This window comes from Dendropsophus ebraccatus, chromosome 3 (genome assembly GCF_027789765.1).
Source record: "Dendropsophus ebraccatus isolate aDenEbr1 chromosome 3, aDenEbr1.pat, whole genome shotgun sequence".
NCBI lineage: Eukaryota > Metazoa > Chordata > Amphibia > Anura > Hylidae > Dendropsophus > Dendropsophus ebraccatus.
Window position 1 is genome coordinate 41,347,612 of NC_091456.1, and position 16,412 is coordinate 41,364,023.

The 16,412-nt window shown below is 43.9% G+C and overlaps 1 protein-coding gene across 1 annotated transcript; it reads right to left on the bottom strand.

The window, feature by feature from the left end:
* Positions 1-2,895: 2,895 nt before the first annotated feature.
* Positions 2,896-3,876, bottom strand: LOC138786468 (taste receptor type 2 member 40-like). Its single transcript, XM_069963456.1, has one exon. It carries the CDS (start codon positions 3,874-3,876, stop codon positions 2,896-2,898), a length of 981 nt encoding a protein of 326 aa, XP_069819557.1.
* Between the last annotated feature and the right edge of the window lie 12,536 nt (positions 3,877-16,412).

Genomic DNA, 16,412 nt, shown 5'->3' on the forward strand with positions numbered 1-16,412 from the left:
TAAGAGAAAGGGACAAATTACAAATTATTACTTTTTCCAATAAGAAAAAAATGTTGGACAACCTCTTTAAGGCTATGTTCACACTACGTACTTTCCGCAGAAATCACGTAAGTAACAACAGCCGTGATTTCTGCGGTACTTACGTAGTGCTGCAGGTTGAGGGAATACACTCAGGCCGGGATCCCTAGCGGCGCTTCATTCAGTGAATAGTGGCCGCAGAAAACCCTGCACGGATGTGTCCGCATCAGAGCTCAGCGGCGCTAAAGATCATCCAGCCGGTACTGCAGTACCAGCCGGGATGATCTTTTCTGAGACCGGACGTTCCGTGACGCTTTGTGGGTGGGTGAGTGTATGTATGTATCTGTGTGTGCTAATGGAGTGCATGTGTTAGTGGAATGTGTGTGTTAATGGAGTGTGTGTGTGTGTGTTAGTGCTCATGTGTGGCTGAGGTAGAACTACAACTTCCAGCATGCACCTGTGTGGCTGAGGTAGAACTACAACTCACAACATGGCCTGTGTGGCTGAGGTAGAACTACAGCTTCCAGCATGCATCTGTGTGGCTGTGGTAGAACTACAGCTTCCAGCATTGCCTTCTCTGCCTAGAGCACCAAAACTTCTTGTCCCGGCCCTGTCTTCAGGTATTGCTGAAATGTGCAGGCTACGCCAGTAAGGGCCCTATTACACAGGATGATATCATGCAGAAAATCATTTTACTGTTCAAATTTTACCTAAACATCTCTGGACACACCTGTACGTCCTGGCCGCCTGTCGCCAGACGACCCTGGGCGTACAGGTAGGGTGCAGAGTGCAGAGAGCTATGAACTATCCTGCTATGAGCAGAGAGTGAATTATCGTGCTGCAGCCTGTCATTAACCTCTTAAATGCCACAATTAGGTTGTTTAAGTGTAAAAGACAGGAGCAGCTCCTGTCATTTATGGTTCGGGACCCTTGCAATGTGATTGCAGGGGTCCCATTCGCTTTCCTGTACCGCCAGAGGTCTCCTGGGGGCATAGCTATGATCACTGCATGCAGCCTAATGATTGCAGGTAAAAGTCTCCGGGGGGACTTAAAAAGTGTAAAAAATAAAAATGTTTTAAAAAATACCCCAAATCCCCTCCCCCAATAAAAATTTAAATCACTCCCCATCCGTTATATAAATAAAACATATAAAAATAATTATATAAACATATAATATACTGTAGCATGTGTATTTGTCCGATCTATTCAAATATAACATTAGTGATTCTGTACAGCAAACGTCGTAAATGAAAAGAGGGGGGGAAAGCGCCACGATTGCTGATTTTTTTGGGGGTACATTATATAATTTAAAAAAAATATATTAAAAAGTGATCAAAACATCTGATCTACACAAATATGGTATTAATAAAAACTAGAGATCATGGTGCAAAAAAAAATGACACCCCATACAGCCCTGTATGTTATGAGAGTCACAAAAGGCCCATTTTACTAATAATTTTTTGCAAAACAATTTTTCATTAAAAAAAAAAATTTAAAAACCGGTGTAAATGTGCATATCGTTGTGTTTGGACTCCCCTATTGAATAACGGTGTCATGTCACTTTTACCGTAAAGTGCATTACATAGACACAGGAACCTTATTGTTAATAGGTAAAAATCGTCTTATCTATTAGGACCCTAAGCACTACAGTCTCATTGTGCAATGTTTACCTGGGGAAGAAGTGGCACCAGAATTCACTGTGAGAAAAAGGCAAGCAGATTGAGGTAGTATGATGCCCAGGGCAATGTTTTTCTGCGAAACTTTGGGTCCTGGTATTTCTGTGGATGTTACTTTAACATACACCACCTATCTACCTAGTGTAGTCTATGTTTTAACATGTCAAAACCGTTTTAGCAGCCCAAGGTGGACCTACACCATGGGTCTCTAAACTGTGGCCCTCCAGCTGTTGCAAAACCACAATTCCCATCATGCCCAGACAGCTAAAGCTGTGGATTTGGCTGTCCAGACATGATAGGAAATGTAGTATTGCAACAGCTGGAGGGCCGCAGTTTGGAGACCCATGATCTACACAATATTAAGCAGTCAGTGGCTACACACACAATTGTCTACTAGTAAATGTATTTTGTAATATGCTTTATTTAGTGACAGATCTCATATACAAGATAATTGTCAGGATCTCCAGTATTTTACCAGCGCCCAAGAATGGTTCTTTATTAGAGATGAGCAAACCGGGTTCGGGTTTGAGTCCATCCGAACCCGAACGATCGGCATTTGATTAGCGGGGGCTGCTGAAGTTGGATAAAGCTCTAAGGTTGTCTGGAAAACATGGATGCAGCCAATGACTATATCCATGATTTCCACATAGCCTTAGGGCTTTATCCAACTTCAGCAGCCACCGCTAATCAAATGCCTAACGTTTGGGTTCGGGTGGACCTGAGCATGCTCCAGGTTCACTCATCTCTATTCTTTATGGTTAGAGGATGAGAAGAGTTCTGGATGTTGTGATCTAAGCACGATGGGGGTACAGCTATACTGGACGTCAACACTTTTTTGTTTAAAGCATGTCCCAAATATATTAAGCACATGTACAATGCTCAATAGAAAAAAAAAACTTTGCGAAAACCTACACCTAGACAATGAAGATGTGACCTTCTATTTATACGACATTTGTATACAAATCTAGGTTTAAGTCTCCAAATACTACAACCTATCATACACATTTATGCAAAAGTTTGAAATATATAGAGAATATCCTGTACATTATTCCCCTTCTTTAATAGATGGAAGACATCAAAACAAATAAATTTTTTACACATTTGACCCTTTATTTTAAATGTTCTCCTATGATCGATGTAGAATTTGCAGTGTTCACCTTAGTAACTGTGTCATGTCTTCGGTTAACTTCCTTGGCTATGTTCACTTTACTAGCCCTTTCTTCTTTGTCCTGAGTTTAATAAACAAAATTTTCGATGTCTTTGGTTTTTCTTGGTTAGCATCACTTGTACAACGCAGTAAACTGAGAGACACCTGTTTGAGTTTCGGGCTACCAAAAATGAGAACAATGGATTGCGCGGGAGAATAACTGTAAATGACCATTAGACATGTGCAGAATCCTGGACTACTTAGGGGAAAAGCATCAATGAACATTAAGATTTCTGATATATAGAAAGATAAATATAGTATAAGGAGGCAACTGATAGTCCTTGCTGCCCGCACCCGACCTTCTGCATGAGCGCCCAGCTCTCCCTTTGTGCTCCTGTCTGACTTATGTGTGCGGGTCACAAGTGACTTGATAATTAACACATTTGCAATTCCCACTAAAACTAGCGGTAGAGAACAGCTGAGGAGGTTGGTGGGCAATAGATATATGATATTTAATTTGGGTACAGAGATTTCCATAGTCATATTACTTGACATGTTTAATTCTGGAGAATCCCTATAGAAGTTCCAGACTGCAGGGACACCAGTAGCCATTGCTATAAAAACAGAAGCTATGAGAAGTTTTGGAACAAGCTGAGCGACCCCAATCTTAAGTCGGATTAAGAATGGATGAGTGAAAATTATGATCTGCAAGTAATAATTGAATGAAAGACAAACTGTAAACCAGAAGCTGGAATAAACGGGTAGAATAATCATGACTGTAAACGTGACATAGACTACATCAGTGAAGTACAGATCCGTCTCCATGAAACTTACATAGTCATTTATCAGCATGATGAACTGAAAAATGATGTTGGAGATACAAAGAGTCACCATAATCAGGTCAGAAGGACTCAGGCTCTTTCCCTGGATTTTGTCGATCATGTTCACGGCAATTATAAGAGAGTTGGTGAATACAGCTATCACAGTACTGACACCCAAAGCAGCCATGGAAGCCACTATGAATACTGGGAGCATTGGAAATGATTTCCACAACTGTTCACAATTATAAAAGAATATTCCTGATAATGTTCTGTAACATTTGTTATAGGTACATCATGCGAGCTGTGGAAAGAAAGAAGACATGGCTCCAAATGTGAAACATCACTCTATACAGCCTAGTACTTTTGTTATACTGTCACTAACTTGTTTAGTTTTGTGTTCATTTGAGAATTATTGTTATATTGTTATAACTTGTGTTTTAGTGTCAGGTCATGTTCCCACATAGTAAAAGACCAGCCGTTCCGTGACCCAGATGGGTCATAGAACGGCCAGTGTCAGAAAAGATCATCCCGGATGATCTTTACTACCACTGAATTCAGATATGGGTGAATCCGTGCGCGACTGCATCCGAATTCCCCGCTGTACACAATGGAGCGTGCAGCCGGAGCCGCACACTCCATTGTGTGAAGTGACAGGGTTTCTTGTTGTGCCGCTAGGGATCCCGGCCGGAGTGTATACCATGTGTATACACGCCGGCTGGGATTCCATAGAAGGCAGCACTACGTAAGTTAAGTAGTATTCACCGCCGTTGTTGCAAATATGCAACAACGGCCGTGATTACTACGTAGCTTACGTAGTGTAAACATAGCCTCTCTGTCGTTATAACTTTTAAAATCTAAATTAACAGTAGAAGTAAAATAAAGCAAGTTTGCCATAAACATTCATTATTAATTTTTTGCTGTTATCATGCTGTAAAACAAAGCTGAACTTACCAGAAATCCAGGTCCAGTCTCCTGAAGGCCGATTTTCTGACTTGTGCTGGTTGAAAAAAAACAGACTAAACACAGAAATTCCGGCCAAAAGAGAGAGTCACAGCTCAATGTGTCCATCGGTCACATGAATGGCTTCTCTCTGTGAGCACTCAGATGGCCTGGGATACACAGGACTTCCTGTTTTCTAACCCTTTGAGAAAAAAAAGAGTCAGAAAACAGGAAGTGCAGTGTTTTCCATGATAACTTAAAAAAAAAATAATGAATGTAAATTGCAAACTTGCTTTATATCACATCTACTGATTATTTAGATTTTGAAAGTTATAACAACAGTGACACTTTAAGTAGAAAAACTATAAAAATCCAGAACCTTAAAGTCTTTGGTGTTTAACCCCTTAGCGACCCATGACGTATCTGATACGTCATGGTGCCGCGGGGGGTGTTCAGAGCGGGGTCCCGCCGGGACCCCGCTCTGAACGGCGCTGATCCCGGCTGACACGTGCAGCCGGGCAGTGCCTCTGTTAGCGGGTCCCGTTGCCGCGCCGGCTAATTAAGCACTTCAATGCAGCTGTCAAACCTGACAGCTGCATTGAAGGGCTTCAGACATCACATCCCTGGTGTCTAGTGGGTCGGATCTCCCCCCCGCGATGCGATCGCGGGGGGGAGATCCGTTCTTCTGCCCGTGCCGGGCCTCAGCGTCGGAATGACGCTGATCCCGGCTCGGCAATAGATTGCTATGGCCTGCAGCAGGCCATAGCAATCTATGACCGATCTCATGGATCTTTGCTGTGTATATACACAGCATTGATCTCTATGAGAGATCAGTGCTATGTATATACAAGCCCCCCAGGGGGGCTTCTAGTCCATGTAAAAAAAAAAGTAAAAAAGTGTTTTTATTAATAAAAAATCCCCTCCCCTAATAAAAGTCCAAATCACCCCCCTTTTCCCATTTTATAAATATAAATTAATAAATAAACAAATAAATTAACATATTTAGTATCGCTGCGCGCGTAATCGCCCGAACTATTAATTAATCACATTCCTGATTGCACACGGTAAACGGCGTCAGCGCAAAAAAAATCCAAAGTGCAAAATTGCGCATTTTTGGTCGCATCAAATCCAGAAAAATTGTAATAAAAAGTGATCAAAAAGTCGTATATGCGCAATCAAGGAACCGATAGAAAGAACACATCATGGCGGAAAAAATGACATCTCACACAGCCCCATAGACCAAAGGATAAAAGCGCTATAAGCCTGGGAATGGAGCGATTTTAAGGAACGTATATTTGTTAACAATGGTTTCATTTTTTTAAAAGCCATCAGATACAATAAAAGTTATACAAGTTATATATATCGTTGTAATTGTAACGACTTGAGGAACATGCATAACAAGTCAGTTTTACCATAGGGCGAACGGCGTAAATGCAAAACTCCCCGAAATCAAAACAAATTCGTTTTTGTTTTCAATTTGACAGCGCAAATGATTTTTTTCCGGTTTCGCAGCATATTTTATGGAAAAATAATGTCGGTCATTGCAAAGTACAATTGGTTTCGCAAAAAATAAGCGCTCATATAAGTCTCTCGGTGAAAAAATGCAATCGCTATGGACTTTTAAACATAAAATGGAAAAAGCAAAAGCGCAAAAACGAAAATTGGCTTTGACCTTAAGGGGTTAAAGTAAATCAATTCAAGTGAAAAATTTACAGTGATAAATTGTGTATGGTTTGGTTCTGTAGCTCAGAAGACAATTTACCATTGTGATGTGCTATGGTAGATGTGGAAGGAAAGTAGGAAAAAAAACCCCTGAAAAACAGTGAAATGCTTATTCTCAATTGGCAGGCAAATCATAAGTACGGCAAGTGAAAACTCTTAAATGCCAACCAGTAGAACTGTGATCTTTGTTTTGTAAGAAGATAAGCTCTTGTGGAGCTGCAAAAATAAAAAAAATATTGGCATGTGTGAAAGTCTGCTGTTCTTGATGCTGTGTTGTTATATAGTAGCACTGCACCTTACTGTAACACCAGTACCCTAGTAAGATAAATTGATTCAATGTATTTCCAAGATCAATTACATTTTAAATAGATTGTACACTGTAAAATAATGTAAGATATAGACATGGGGGACATTTATTAAGTCCGGCGTTTTCTGCGCCGGACGTAAAAATGTCCCTGCGGCTCCGACAGTACGGAGATTTATGTTGAGGAACACTGCCTCTACATAAATCCCCCGCGCACCAGTGTGTGTGCCGGGAAACCTACGTCAGCTCAGAGCTGGTGTAGGTTTTCTTCTAATTTTTCATCGCAAAAATGATAAATAAAGCGGACCCAGAGTCCGTGCCGTACGTCACCCAGATGGAACAAGGCAAATGAGAGATCAAGTGATGGGTAGAACATGTATTACTGCAACTAGCAAGAAACATGAATTCAATCTATAGGCTATTGATTTTCCTCACCCTTCTGCATATGTGGTATGATGTCCTGTAGATCTTCTGACCTTCTGTCTGGTGTAAAGGAAAGGTGTCTTTTATATTTGCCATCATTCAATAATGAAAGGGAGTGTCAGTGCTTGAGGGCTAATTATATCTCTGTATTGCCACTTTATTCCCATAACTCCTCGAAATGATCATTAGACATAACAAGTAACATCTGTTTCTTTCCACAGTCTCTCATTTGGCAGCTCTGGATTGTAATGAATGACAGTACGATATCTTCATCCCCACATGGACAGTGACCCATATTTATCAGTCTGTCCCAGGACAAAAACTGGTCTCATGTGCACATAGCAACCAATCACAGCTCAGCTTTTACATCTTAATGAACTTTGGTAAAATTAAATCTGAGCGGTTATTGGTTGCTTTGGCCAAACCAGTCTTTGTCCTTAGATTAAAGTGACTCTGTACCTACAATCTGACCCCCCCCCCCCCCCTCAAACCACTTGTACCTTCGGATAGCTGCTTTTAATCCAAGATCTGTCCTGCGGTTCATTCGGCAGATGATGCAGTTATTGTCATCAGTTATTGTCATAAAAAACAACTTTTAGACTTGCAGCACCGTGCCAAACGGGAGTATCTGTGCCCTAACTTTGCACCGTCCCTCCTCCCCACCCTCTTCATCATTAGGAATGCTCCAGGCAGATTGGCTCCTATTCCTTACCTGTGTCAGCCCAGCACATGGGCTGGATTGTTAAGCAGCTGTGCAGTGTTCAGCATGGAGAAAATGTACCAGTGACATTCCTAATGATGAAGAGGGTGGGAGGAGGGACAGAGGGGTGGTGCAAAGTTAGGGCACAGATACTCCTATTTGGCACGGGCTGCAAGTTTAAACGTTGTTTTTTAGGACAATGACTGCATCACCTGCCGAACAGACCCCAGGACAGATCTTGGATTAAAAGCAGCTATCCGAAGGTACAAAGTGGTTTGGGGGGGGGGGCAGATTGTGGGTACAGAGTCGCTTTAATAAATCTGGGCCATTTTATTCTAGCTTTGACTGATCCACTGGGCAGCTGGTGGATTCTCCTGTGGGCCCTAAGTAGCTAAGGGGCTGCAGGCAAGTTTTTGCCACAGATCTTGCTGCAAGGACCTGCCTGGTGAGACCATCAAATGTCCTTGCAGGCAGCTCTAAGTACTACATGAGGAGGAGGAGGATGTATAAAGGAGAAGCATGGAAGGAGGGTTCGGAAAAGCAGTCTATATTTGTGATGGGGACCATAAACAACAGTCCCTGTTTTAGAGGGAACACATGAATAGTAGTCATGTGTGAGAGGTTTTTTATGTTGTTCTTTTGGTTTGATTTGACGTCTGAATTTTTTTGTGGTTTGGGCTGAGGCTTTTTTTGTAGTCGTGTAAAGTGTAAGACATAAAAAAGGGGAACTCTGGTTAAGAAAAATGTAACCCTGTTCTGCCCCCCCCCCCATAATCTAAGCTTGTGTGTAATAGGCTTCAATTACATGAATTGGGCCGTTTGTCTGCAGCACATCCTGACTCACACCCTAAGGCTAGGTTCACACTGCGTTTTTGCAATCCCTTTTTTTCATCCGTTTTTTGCAAAAAAACGGATGAATAAAACAGATGCATTTGTGTGCATCTCTTTTGATCCGTTTTTCCATTGACTTCCATTGTAAAAAAAAAAAACGGATCACAACGGATACGTTTTTTTTACAGACTCAAAAACGTAGCTGACACTACTTTTGTGTCCCTTAAAAAAACGGATCCATTTTCATCCGTTTTTTTTTTTTACAATAGAAGTCAATGGAAAAAACGATCAAAACGGATGCACACAAATGCATCCGTTTTTTTCATGTGTTTTTTGCTAAAAAAAATATATACCGTATTTTTCGCTTTATAAGACGCACTTTTTTTCCTCCCAAAGTGGGAGGAAAAACCAAGTGCGTCCTATAAAGCGAAGACGGCTCCCAAGCAGTAAAGGAAAAAAAGAGAATCTAGGTCCTCTAGACAAGTCTAAAAATAGTGAATAATTACAAATAGTGAGATATAAAGGTAAATTTACTGGTAGATAATCAGAATATAAAATCTAGTATATAGCATATAACCAATGACATGATAAAAACATATATTAAATAGCAAGTGACATGATAGAACACATACATAGACACAATATGTAGAATATATAATTTGAACCAGAAATAAAAGATCATAAAAATTGGCAAAAGATAGAAAAAATGAACAAATGAAAGAAAAAATAAAGAAATATAAAAAAAAAAAAAAAAAAAAAAAAAAAAGGAAAAAATGGATGGATTAAAAAGGAAAAAATGAAAAAATATTAAAAATGAAAAATGAAAAATAGTGGTGTGATCAAGGAGTTTATAAAAGGTTATAAAATTGTGCACATAATTAGTATACAAAATATCTCTTCCTAATTGTAGCTCAATTCATCAATTCATCAGCACAATATGGTATAATTCATAATGGTAAATCATATGGTTATGGCAGAATTCATAGTATGATGGCGCTCATATAGCACTTGGTTACGCCGAAAGTTCATGAATGTGCGCTACTTGGACCCAGTAGTGAAGTGTTAAATGGTAGCATTCATGTGGCGAACTGATCCTATGGCAAATGAGCCTGATAAATAGTCAGCAGAAACAGGTTGAGTAATGATTAATAGTCAGCAGAAACAGGTTCAACCTGTTTCTGCTGACTATTTATCAGGCTCATTTGCCATAGGATCAGTTCGCCACATGAATGCTACCATTTAACACTTCACTACTGGGTCCAAGTAGCGCACATTCATGAACTTTCGGCGTAACCAAGTGCTATATGAGCGCCATCATACTATGAATTCTGCCATAACCATATGATTTACCATTATGAATTATACCATATTGTGCTGATGAATTGATGAATTGAGCTACAATTAGGAAGAGATATTTTGTATACTAATTATGTGCACAATTTTATAACCTTTTATAAACTCCTTGATCACACCACTATTTTTCATTTTTCATTTTTAATATTTTTTCATTTTTTCCTTTTTAATCCATCCATTTTTTTTTTTTTTTTTTTTTTTTTTTTTATATTTCTTTATTTTTTCTTTCATTTGTTCATTTTTTCTATCTTTTGCCAATTTTTATGATCTTTTATTTCTGGTTCAAATTATATATTCTACATATTGTGTCTATGTATGTGTTCTATCATGTCACTTGCTATTTAATATATGTTTTTATCATGTCATTGGTTATATGCTATATACTAGATTTTATATTCTGATTATCTACCAGTAAATTTACCTTTATATCTCACTATTTGTAATTATTCACTATTTTTAGACTTGTCTAGAGGACCTAGATTCTCTTTTTTTCCTTTACTATTTACCATTGTCTTTAGGGTATAGACATCACATAGGTTAACCTCGTCAAGTCATTAGCAGTTGAACTCACACTAACCGCATCCTGTGTTATACGGCTCCCAAGCAGTGCTGAGCACCGCAAGGAAGCCGTCCCGCCCGCCCCCTGTATTGCCGCTCACTATGCATATGCATAGTGAGCGGCCCTGAGTGATCCTCTCCGCCGCCCAGCCCGCCCCTTCTATCACCACTCAGCTGAGCCGATCAGAAGCCCGGGAAAGTGCAATGAGCAGCACTTTCCTGGGCTCCTGATCGGCTAAGCGGCGATGGAGGGGGCGGGCTGGGCGGGCAGAGGGGATCGCTGTCCTACTCACCTGTCCGCCAGCACCAGCAGCTCCTCTCCCGACACTCGGGTCTCCCGTCATCCTCCGGCACAGGCAGCGGGGTACAGAGACGCTGCCTGTGTCCCGGAAGTGTTCTGCAGCGGCTGCAGGACACTTCTGGCACAGGCAGTCTCTCTGTACCCCACTGCCTGTGCCGGAGGATGACGGGAGACCCGAGTGTCGGGAGAGGAGCTGCTGGTGTCGGCGGACAGGTGAGTAACCTGTTTGTTGTTTTTCTGGTCGCAGGGGGCATTGGCTACTGTATGGCGGCATTGGCTACTATGGGGGCACTGTATGGGGGCATTGGCTACTATGGGGGCACTGTATGGGGACATTGGCTACTGTATGGGGGCATTTGCTACTATGGGGGGCACTGGCTACAATGGGGGCATTGTATGGGGGCATTGGCTATTATGGGGGCACTGTATGGGGGCATTGGCTACTGTATGGGGGCATTGGCTACTATGGGGGGCACTGGCTACAATGGGGGCACTGTATGGGGGCATTGGCTACTATGTGGGGCATTGGCTACTATATAGGGGCATTGGCTACTATATGAGGGCATTGGCTACTATGGGGGCACTGTATGGGGGCATTGGCTACTATGTGGGGCATTGGCTACTATATAGGGGCATTGGCTACTATATGAGGGCATTGGCTACAATGGGGGCACTGTATGGGGGCATTGGCTACTATGTGGGGCATTGGCTACTATATAGGGGCATTGGCTACTATATGAGGGCATTGGCTACTATGGGGGCACTGTATGGGGGCATTGGCTACTATGTGGGGCATTGGCTACTATATGAGGGCATTGACTACTATGGGGGGCACTATATGGGGGCATTGGCTACTATGTGGGCACTATATGGGGGCATTGGCTACTATGTGGGGCACTATATGGGGGCATTGGCTACTATGTGAGGCACTATATGGGGGATTGGCACCAATCACACTGCTGCTATCTCCAAACTGTGACAATGAGCAAAATATTTTTTTTTCTATTTTTCCCCCCTAAAATCAGGGGTGCGTCTTATCAAAAGGCGCGTCCTATAAAGCGAAAAATACGGTATATAAAAAATAGAGAAAAAGTATGGTGCCAGTGGTTGCGAGATCACGTGATCTCTCAGATTAGTACTGGTAGTTAGTTTTCAATTTACATGCAGGCAAGGGGGATTATGGGAAAGTGTCTGCACTGTTGCCTGGCAACAGCAGGGTGACAGTTCAGTGAGGAAACGAGGAAGTAATCAGATGCGTAGAGAAGAAAAATGATACAGTGGTAAGCTTCTTTAGGTTACAAACCCACTTGCCGGATCTGCAGCGAGTCTCCTTGCTGCGTTTTTGCAGCGAGACTCGCTGCAGATCCTGGCCCTATGCTTTCAATAGCAGAGAAACTCGCAGCAGGGATGTACATCCCTGCTGCGATTTTGTCTGCAGCCCGCGCCATTAACCCCCCGGCCGCCGGACATTATACATTACCGGGTCCCCGTTCCTGCTTGCTTCGGGGCTCTCAGTGTCTTCACGGCCCGCCCGGCCAATCAGTGCGCTGCGGCGGGGCAGCGCACTGATTGGCCGGGCGGAACGTGCCGGGAGCCGCCGAAGCAAGCAGGAGCGGGGACCTGGTAATGTATATCCTGCCCGCCCCCCTGCAGCCCCGAACGCCCCGCAGCCCCCGGCCGCACGATCGCCCCCAGCCCCGCAGCCCCCGGCCGCACGATCGCCTGCAGCCCCCCAGCCCCTGGCCGCACGATCGCCCGCAGCTCCGCAGCCCCCGGCTGCATGTTCGCCCGCAGCCCCCAGCCCTGCAGCCCCCGGCTGCACGATCGCCCGCTGGGGGCGATCGTGCGGCCGGGGGCTGCGATGCTGGGGGCGATCGTGAGGTCGGAGGCTGCAGGGCTGGGGGCGATCGTGCGGCCGGGGGCTGCGGGCGATGGTGCGGTCGGGGGCTGCGGGGCTGGGGGCGATCATGCGGCCGGGGGCTGCGGGCGATCGTGTGGTCGGGGGCTGCGGGGCTGGGGGCGATCGTGGGGCTGGGGGCGATATACATTACCTGATCCCGGCTCCTGCTTGCTTCAGCGGCTCCCGGCACGTTCCGCCCGGCCAATCAGTGCGCTGCCCCGCCGCAGCGCACTGATTGGCCGGGCGGGCCGTGAAGACACCGGGAGCCCCGAAGCAAGCAGGAACGGGGACCCGGTAATGTATAATGTCCGGCGGCCGGGGGGTTAATGGGGCGGGCTGCAGACAAAATCGCAGCAGGGATGTACATCCCTGCTGCGAGTTTCTCTGCTATTGAAAGTATAGGGCCAGGATCTGCAGCAAGGAGACTCGCTGCAGATCCGGCAAGTGGGTTTGTAACCTTACAACAAAAAAAAGCATTTGTGTTCTCCTTTCTATATATGTATGTGGTACACATCTAATTATACCTTCTCTGTTTCCTGACACCACCTCTTTAATGTTGTTTAATCCCAGTTGTACTTTAGGATAAAGTTTTTTTTCTGGTTAACTTTCATGGGGTCTGCATAGGGGCTGAACAGTTTATCCTAACACTATATGAGGGTTGCACAGATGACTAATAGTATATTGGGGCTGCATATATTTGCCCAAGACTATACAGGGGCTGCACATTGGAGCCTAATACTATGAGGGAGCTGAACAGAGGGGCCTAATATTCTATAGTAGCTGCAATAGGACCTAAAACCATATGAGAGCTGCAAAGAGAAGCCTAATATTATATGGAGGCTGCACTAAGGGGGCTTAGCCTATACAGGGGCTGCACAGAGGGGCCTAATACAATATGGGAACTTCTTAGAGGGGCCTTATACTTTATGGAAGCACAGAGGTAGCCTCATACCGTATACTCCTTGTGTGCCAAGGTAAAAAATATAGGCATGGTGCTACTGTTCTGCATACTGTGCGCCACATAATAAAGTCGAACGCCTGTTGCCTGCTGAAGGGCATTCTTATACATCAGAGAGGATATACGGCTGTATACTCCTTGTGTGCCAAGGCAAAAAATAAAAGCGAGGTACTACTCTTCTGCGTGCTGTGCGCAACATAAAGTCTAATGCCTGTTGCCTGCTGTAAGGCATTCTAATACGTCATAGAGAGGGTATACGGCTGTATACTCCTTGTGTGCCATGAGACCCACACTCCCTTATTTGTAATAAGGGCATATGGAAGTGGCAGATGACTTTTAAAATTTAATTTGAGGACGTGTCTGACCGCATCACACACACACAATGACAGCGGTGGGTGCTGTTAGATTTCCCCCTTGCCTATGCCATCTGCGGTTGTCATAGGCAACGTGATTTAAAGGGGTGCATGAAAATATTTCTTTGACTTAAAATGTGGCTTACTGTCCATACTACTGTAAAGGAAAGAAGGTTTCCATGTATTTTTTTTTCCACTTTACATAGAGGTTATATTGTGTTTGGAGTGTATAGTTGATAGGCTGTGATAGTGGTGTGATACTGCGACTGGCGTGTTAGATGCGCCCAGGCATGCTTCCCCTACTGTCCCAAATGTATTCCAGTGGTGTTGCCATCATTTCCTGAGGTGTCATTGTGGACTTGGTGACATCCAAGTGGTCGAATTTTGATTTCCAAGTGTCGAGCATTTTTTTCCCTTAGACTTTAATGGGATTCAATAGACTTTAATGGGATTCAATTATTCGATCGAATAGTCGAGAATCGGGGTCTACTTGACTCAATATTCAAAAATTTAAATATTTCACTACTCCCTCATCTCTAGTATCTCACTTATATGGTCTGCAAAGTCTGTGTATGGCTGGTATGAACCTTTATGTGGACACTGTATTGGGGAATATTGATCTTTGTGGACTTTATTCAGTAGGAAGTTGGTGATAATATTATTGGTCTTTGTATGCTTGTATATATGCGTCATTTTGCCTGTCACATTGTTGCTGCTACATACACCAAGGTATTATGATTGTGCAAGGGTTAAAATTGGTCTTGATTACCACTTCGAGTGGATCATATGTGTCAAGCATGTATGAAACCTTGGCCACGTGACCTTCTTACAGCGTAAAGAATATCAACTGCACACAATATATAAGGTTGCCATCATTTTTTTGTGTGTTAATTTTAATTAATGCGTTTTAGGTTTAACCCCTTAACGACCGCGGGCGTAAATGTACGCCCCCGAAGTCCGTGCCCTGACGCAAACGGGTGTACATTTACGCCCGCAGTTTCCCCGATCGCTGTGTGTACACACACAGCGATCGGGGAAGATGGCCTGCTATAATGTATAGCAGGCCATCGTAGCTTGTCGGCACGGGGGTGGTTAACCCCTCCCGTGCCGATGATCGCCGCTATTGGCTGATCAATTCAGATCATCATCACTTAGGTCATCGGTGACCCGGAAAGCAATGGCAATCAGTGCTGTCCGAGAACGTCACCGACCGCCATTACTATTAAAAGTAATGGTGGCCATGGTGCCACGTCCCGATTACGGCGATATAAGTACCCCAAGAAAGGGTTAAATACCTGCTGTGGACACCTCAGCTAGGTAGCTGAGGTGTCCAGAGCAGGTATTGACCCATACTCACCTGATCCAGTGGCCCGATCGCGTCTTCCGGGTCCCGATTGCATCCTCTTCTTCGTCGGCGTCTTCGGCTTTTTCCGTCGGTCCCCTTCGGCAATCGTCGGCTCCAGCGTCATCAAACTTTGGCTCCATTGTCCTACTGCCCCCCTAGCGGCTGATAAGTGTATATAATACACTTATCAGTAGCTATAGGGTTGTAAAAAGTTTTTTTTTTTTTTCCAATTTTTTTTTTTTTTTTAATTTTCCCCACCCAATCGCCGCTGAGTGCTGATCAGTATCGCACGTAAGTGCGCTGCTAATCAGCAACTCCTCCTTTTTGGCGTTGGGTGTTTTTTTCCTATATCCTACTGCCACGGTCTGCTGATAAGTACCTCACATAAGTGCGGCATTTATCAGCAACACCATTTTTGGCGTAGGTTTTTTTTATACTTAATGTTAAAAAAAACACTATTACACTACACAAAATAAAGTTTTACACTACACCACTACACATTTACATACCCCATTCACCAATCCCCATATAAAGATGGCCCCCAGGGTGTTTTTGGTGGAGGACGCATACGCTATTATTGCTTCCAACACCGAAACAGCCAGTGAGGATGAATGGGGGGATCCTTTTTACCTCCATTCATCCTCATCCTCATCATCCAGTGACGTGACTGGGGGTAGCGTAGCGTACGCTGCCCCCCAGACACGTCTTTTCCGCCAGTACTATCTCAATAAGAGATTACGGTATGGCGTGAAATTCTACAAACTCTGTAAGAGTACCTCAGGGTACACTTACAGATTTAGGGTCCGTGCACACTGCGGAATGGCAAAGGATAACCCTTTGTGCATTCCTCAGCTGGCACCTGCCGGCAGACTGATGCAGGCGCGCACGTCTCCGCACATGTCATAGACTCTATTCTATGCACGGGCGGATTCCATCGTCCATCCAAAGAATGAACGTAGAATCGTCCATCCAAAGAATCTGCCCATGCGTAGGATGGAGTCTATGACACGGACGGAGACGCGCGCCCGCATCAGTCCGCCGGTGGGTGCCAGCTGCGGAATGC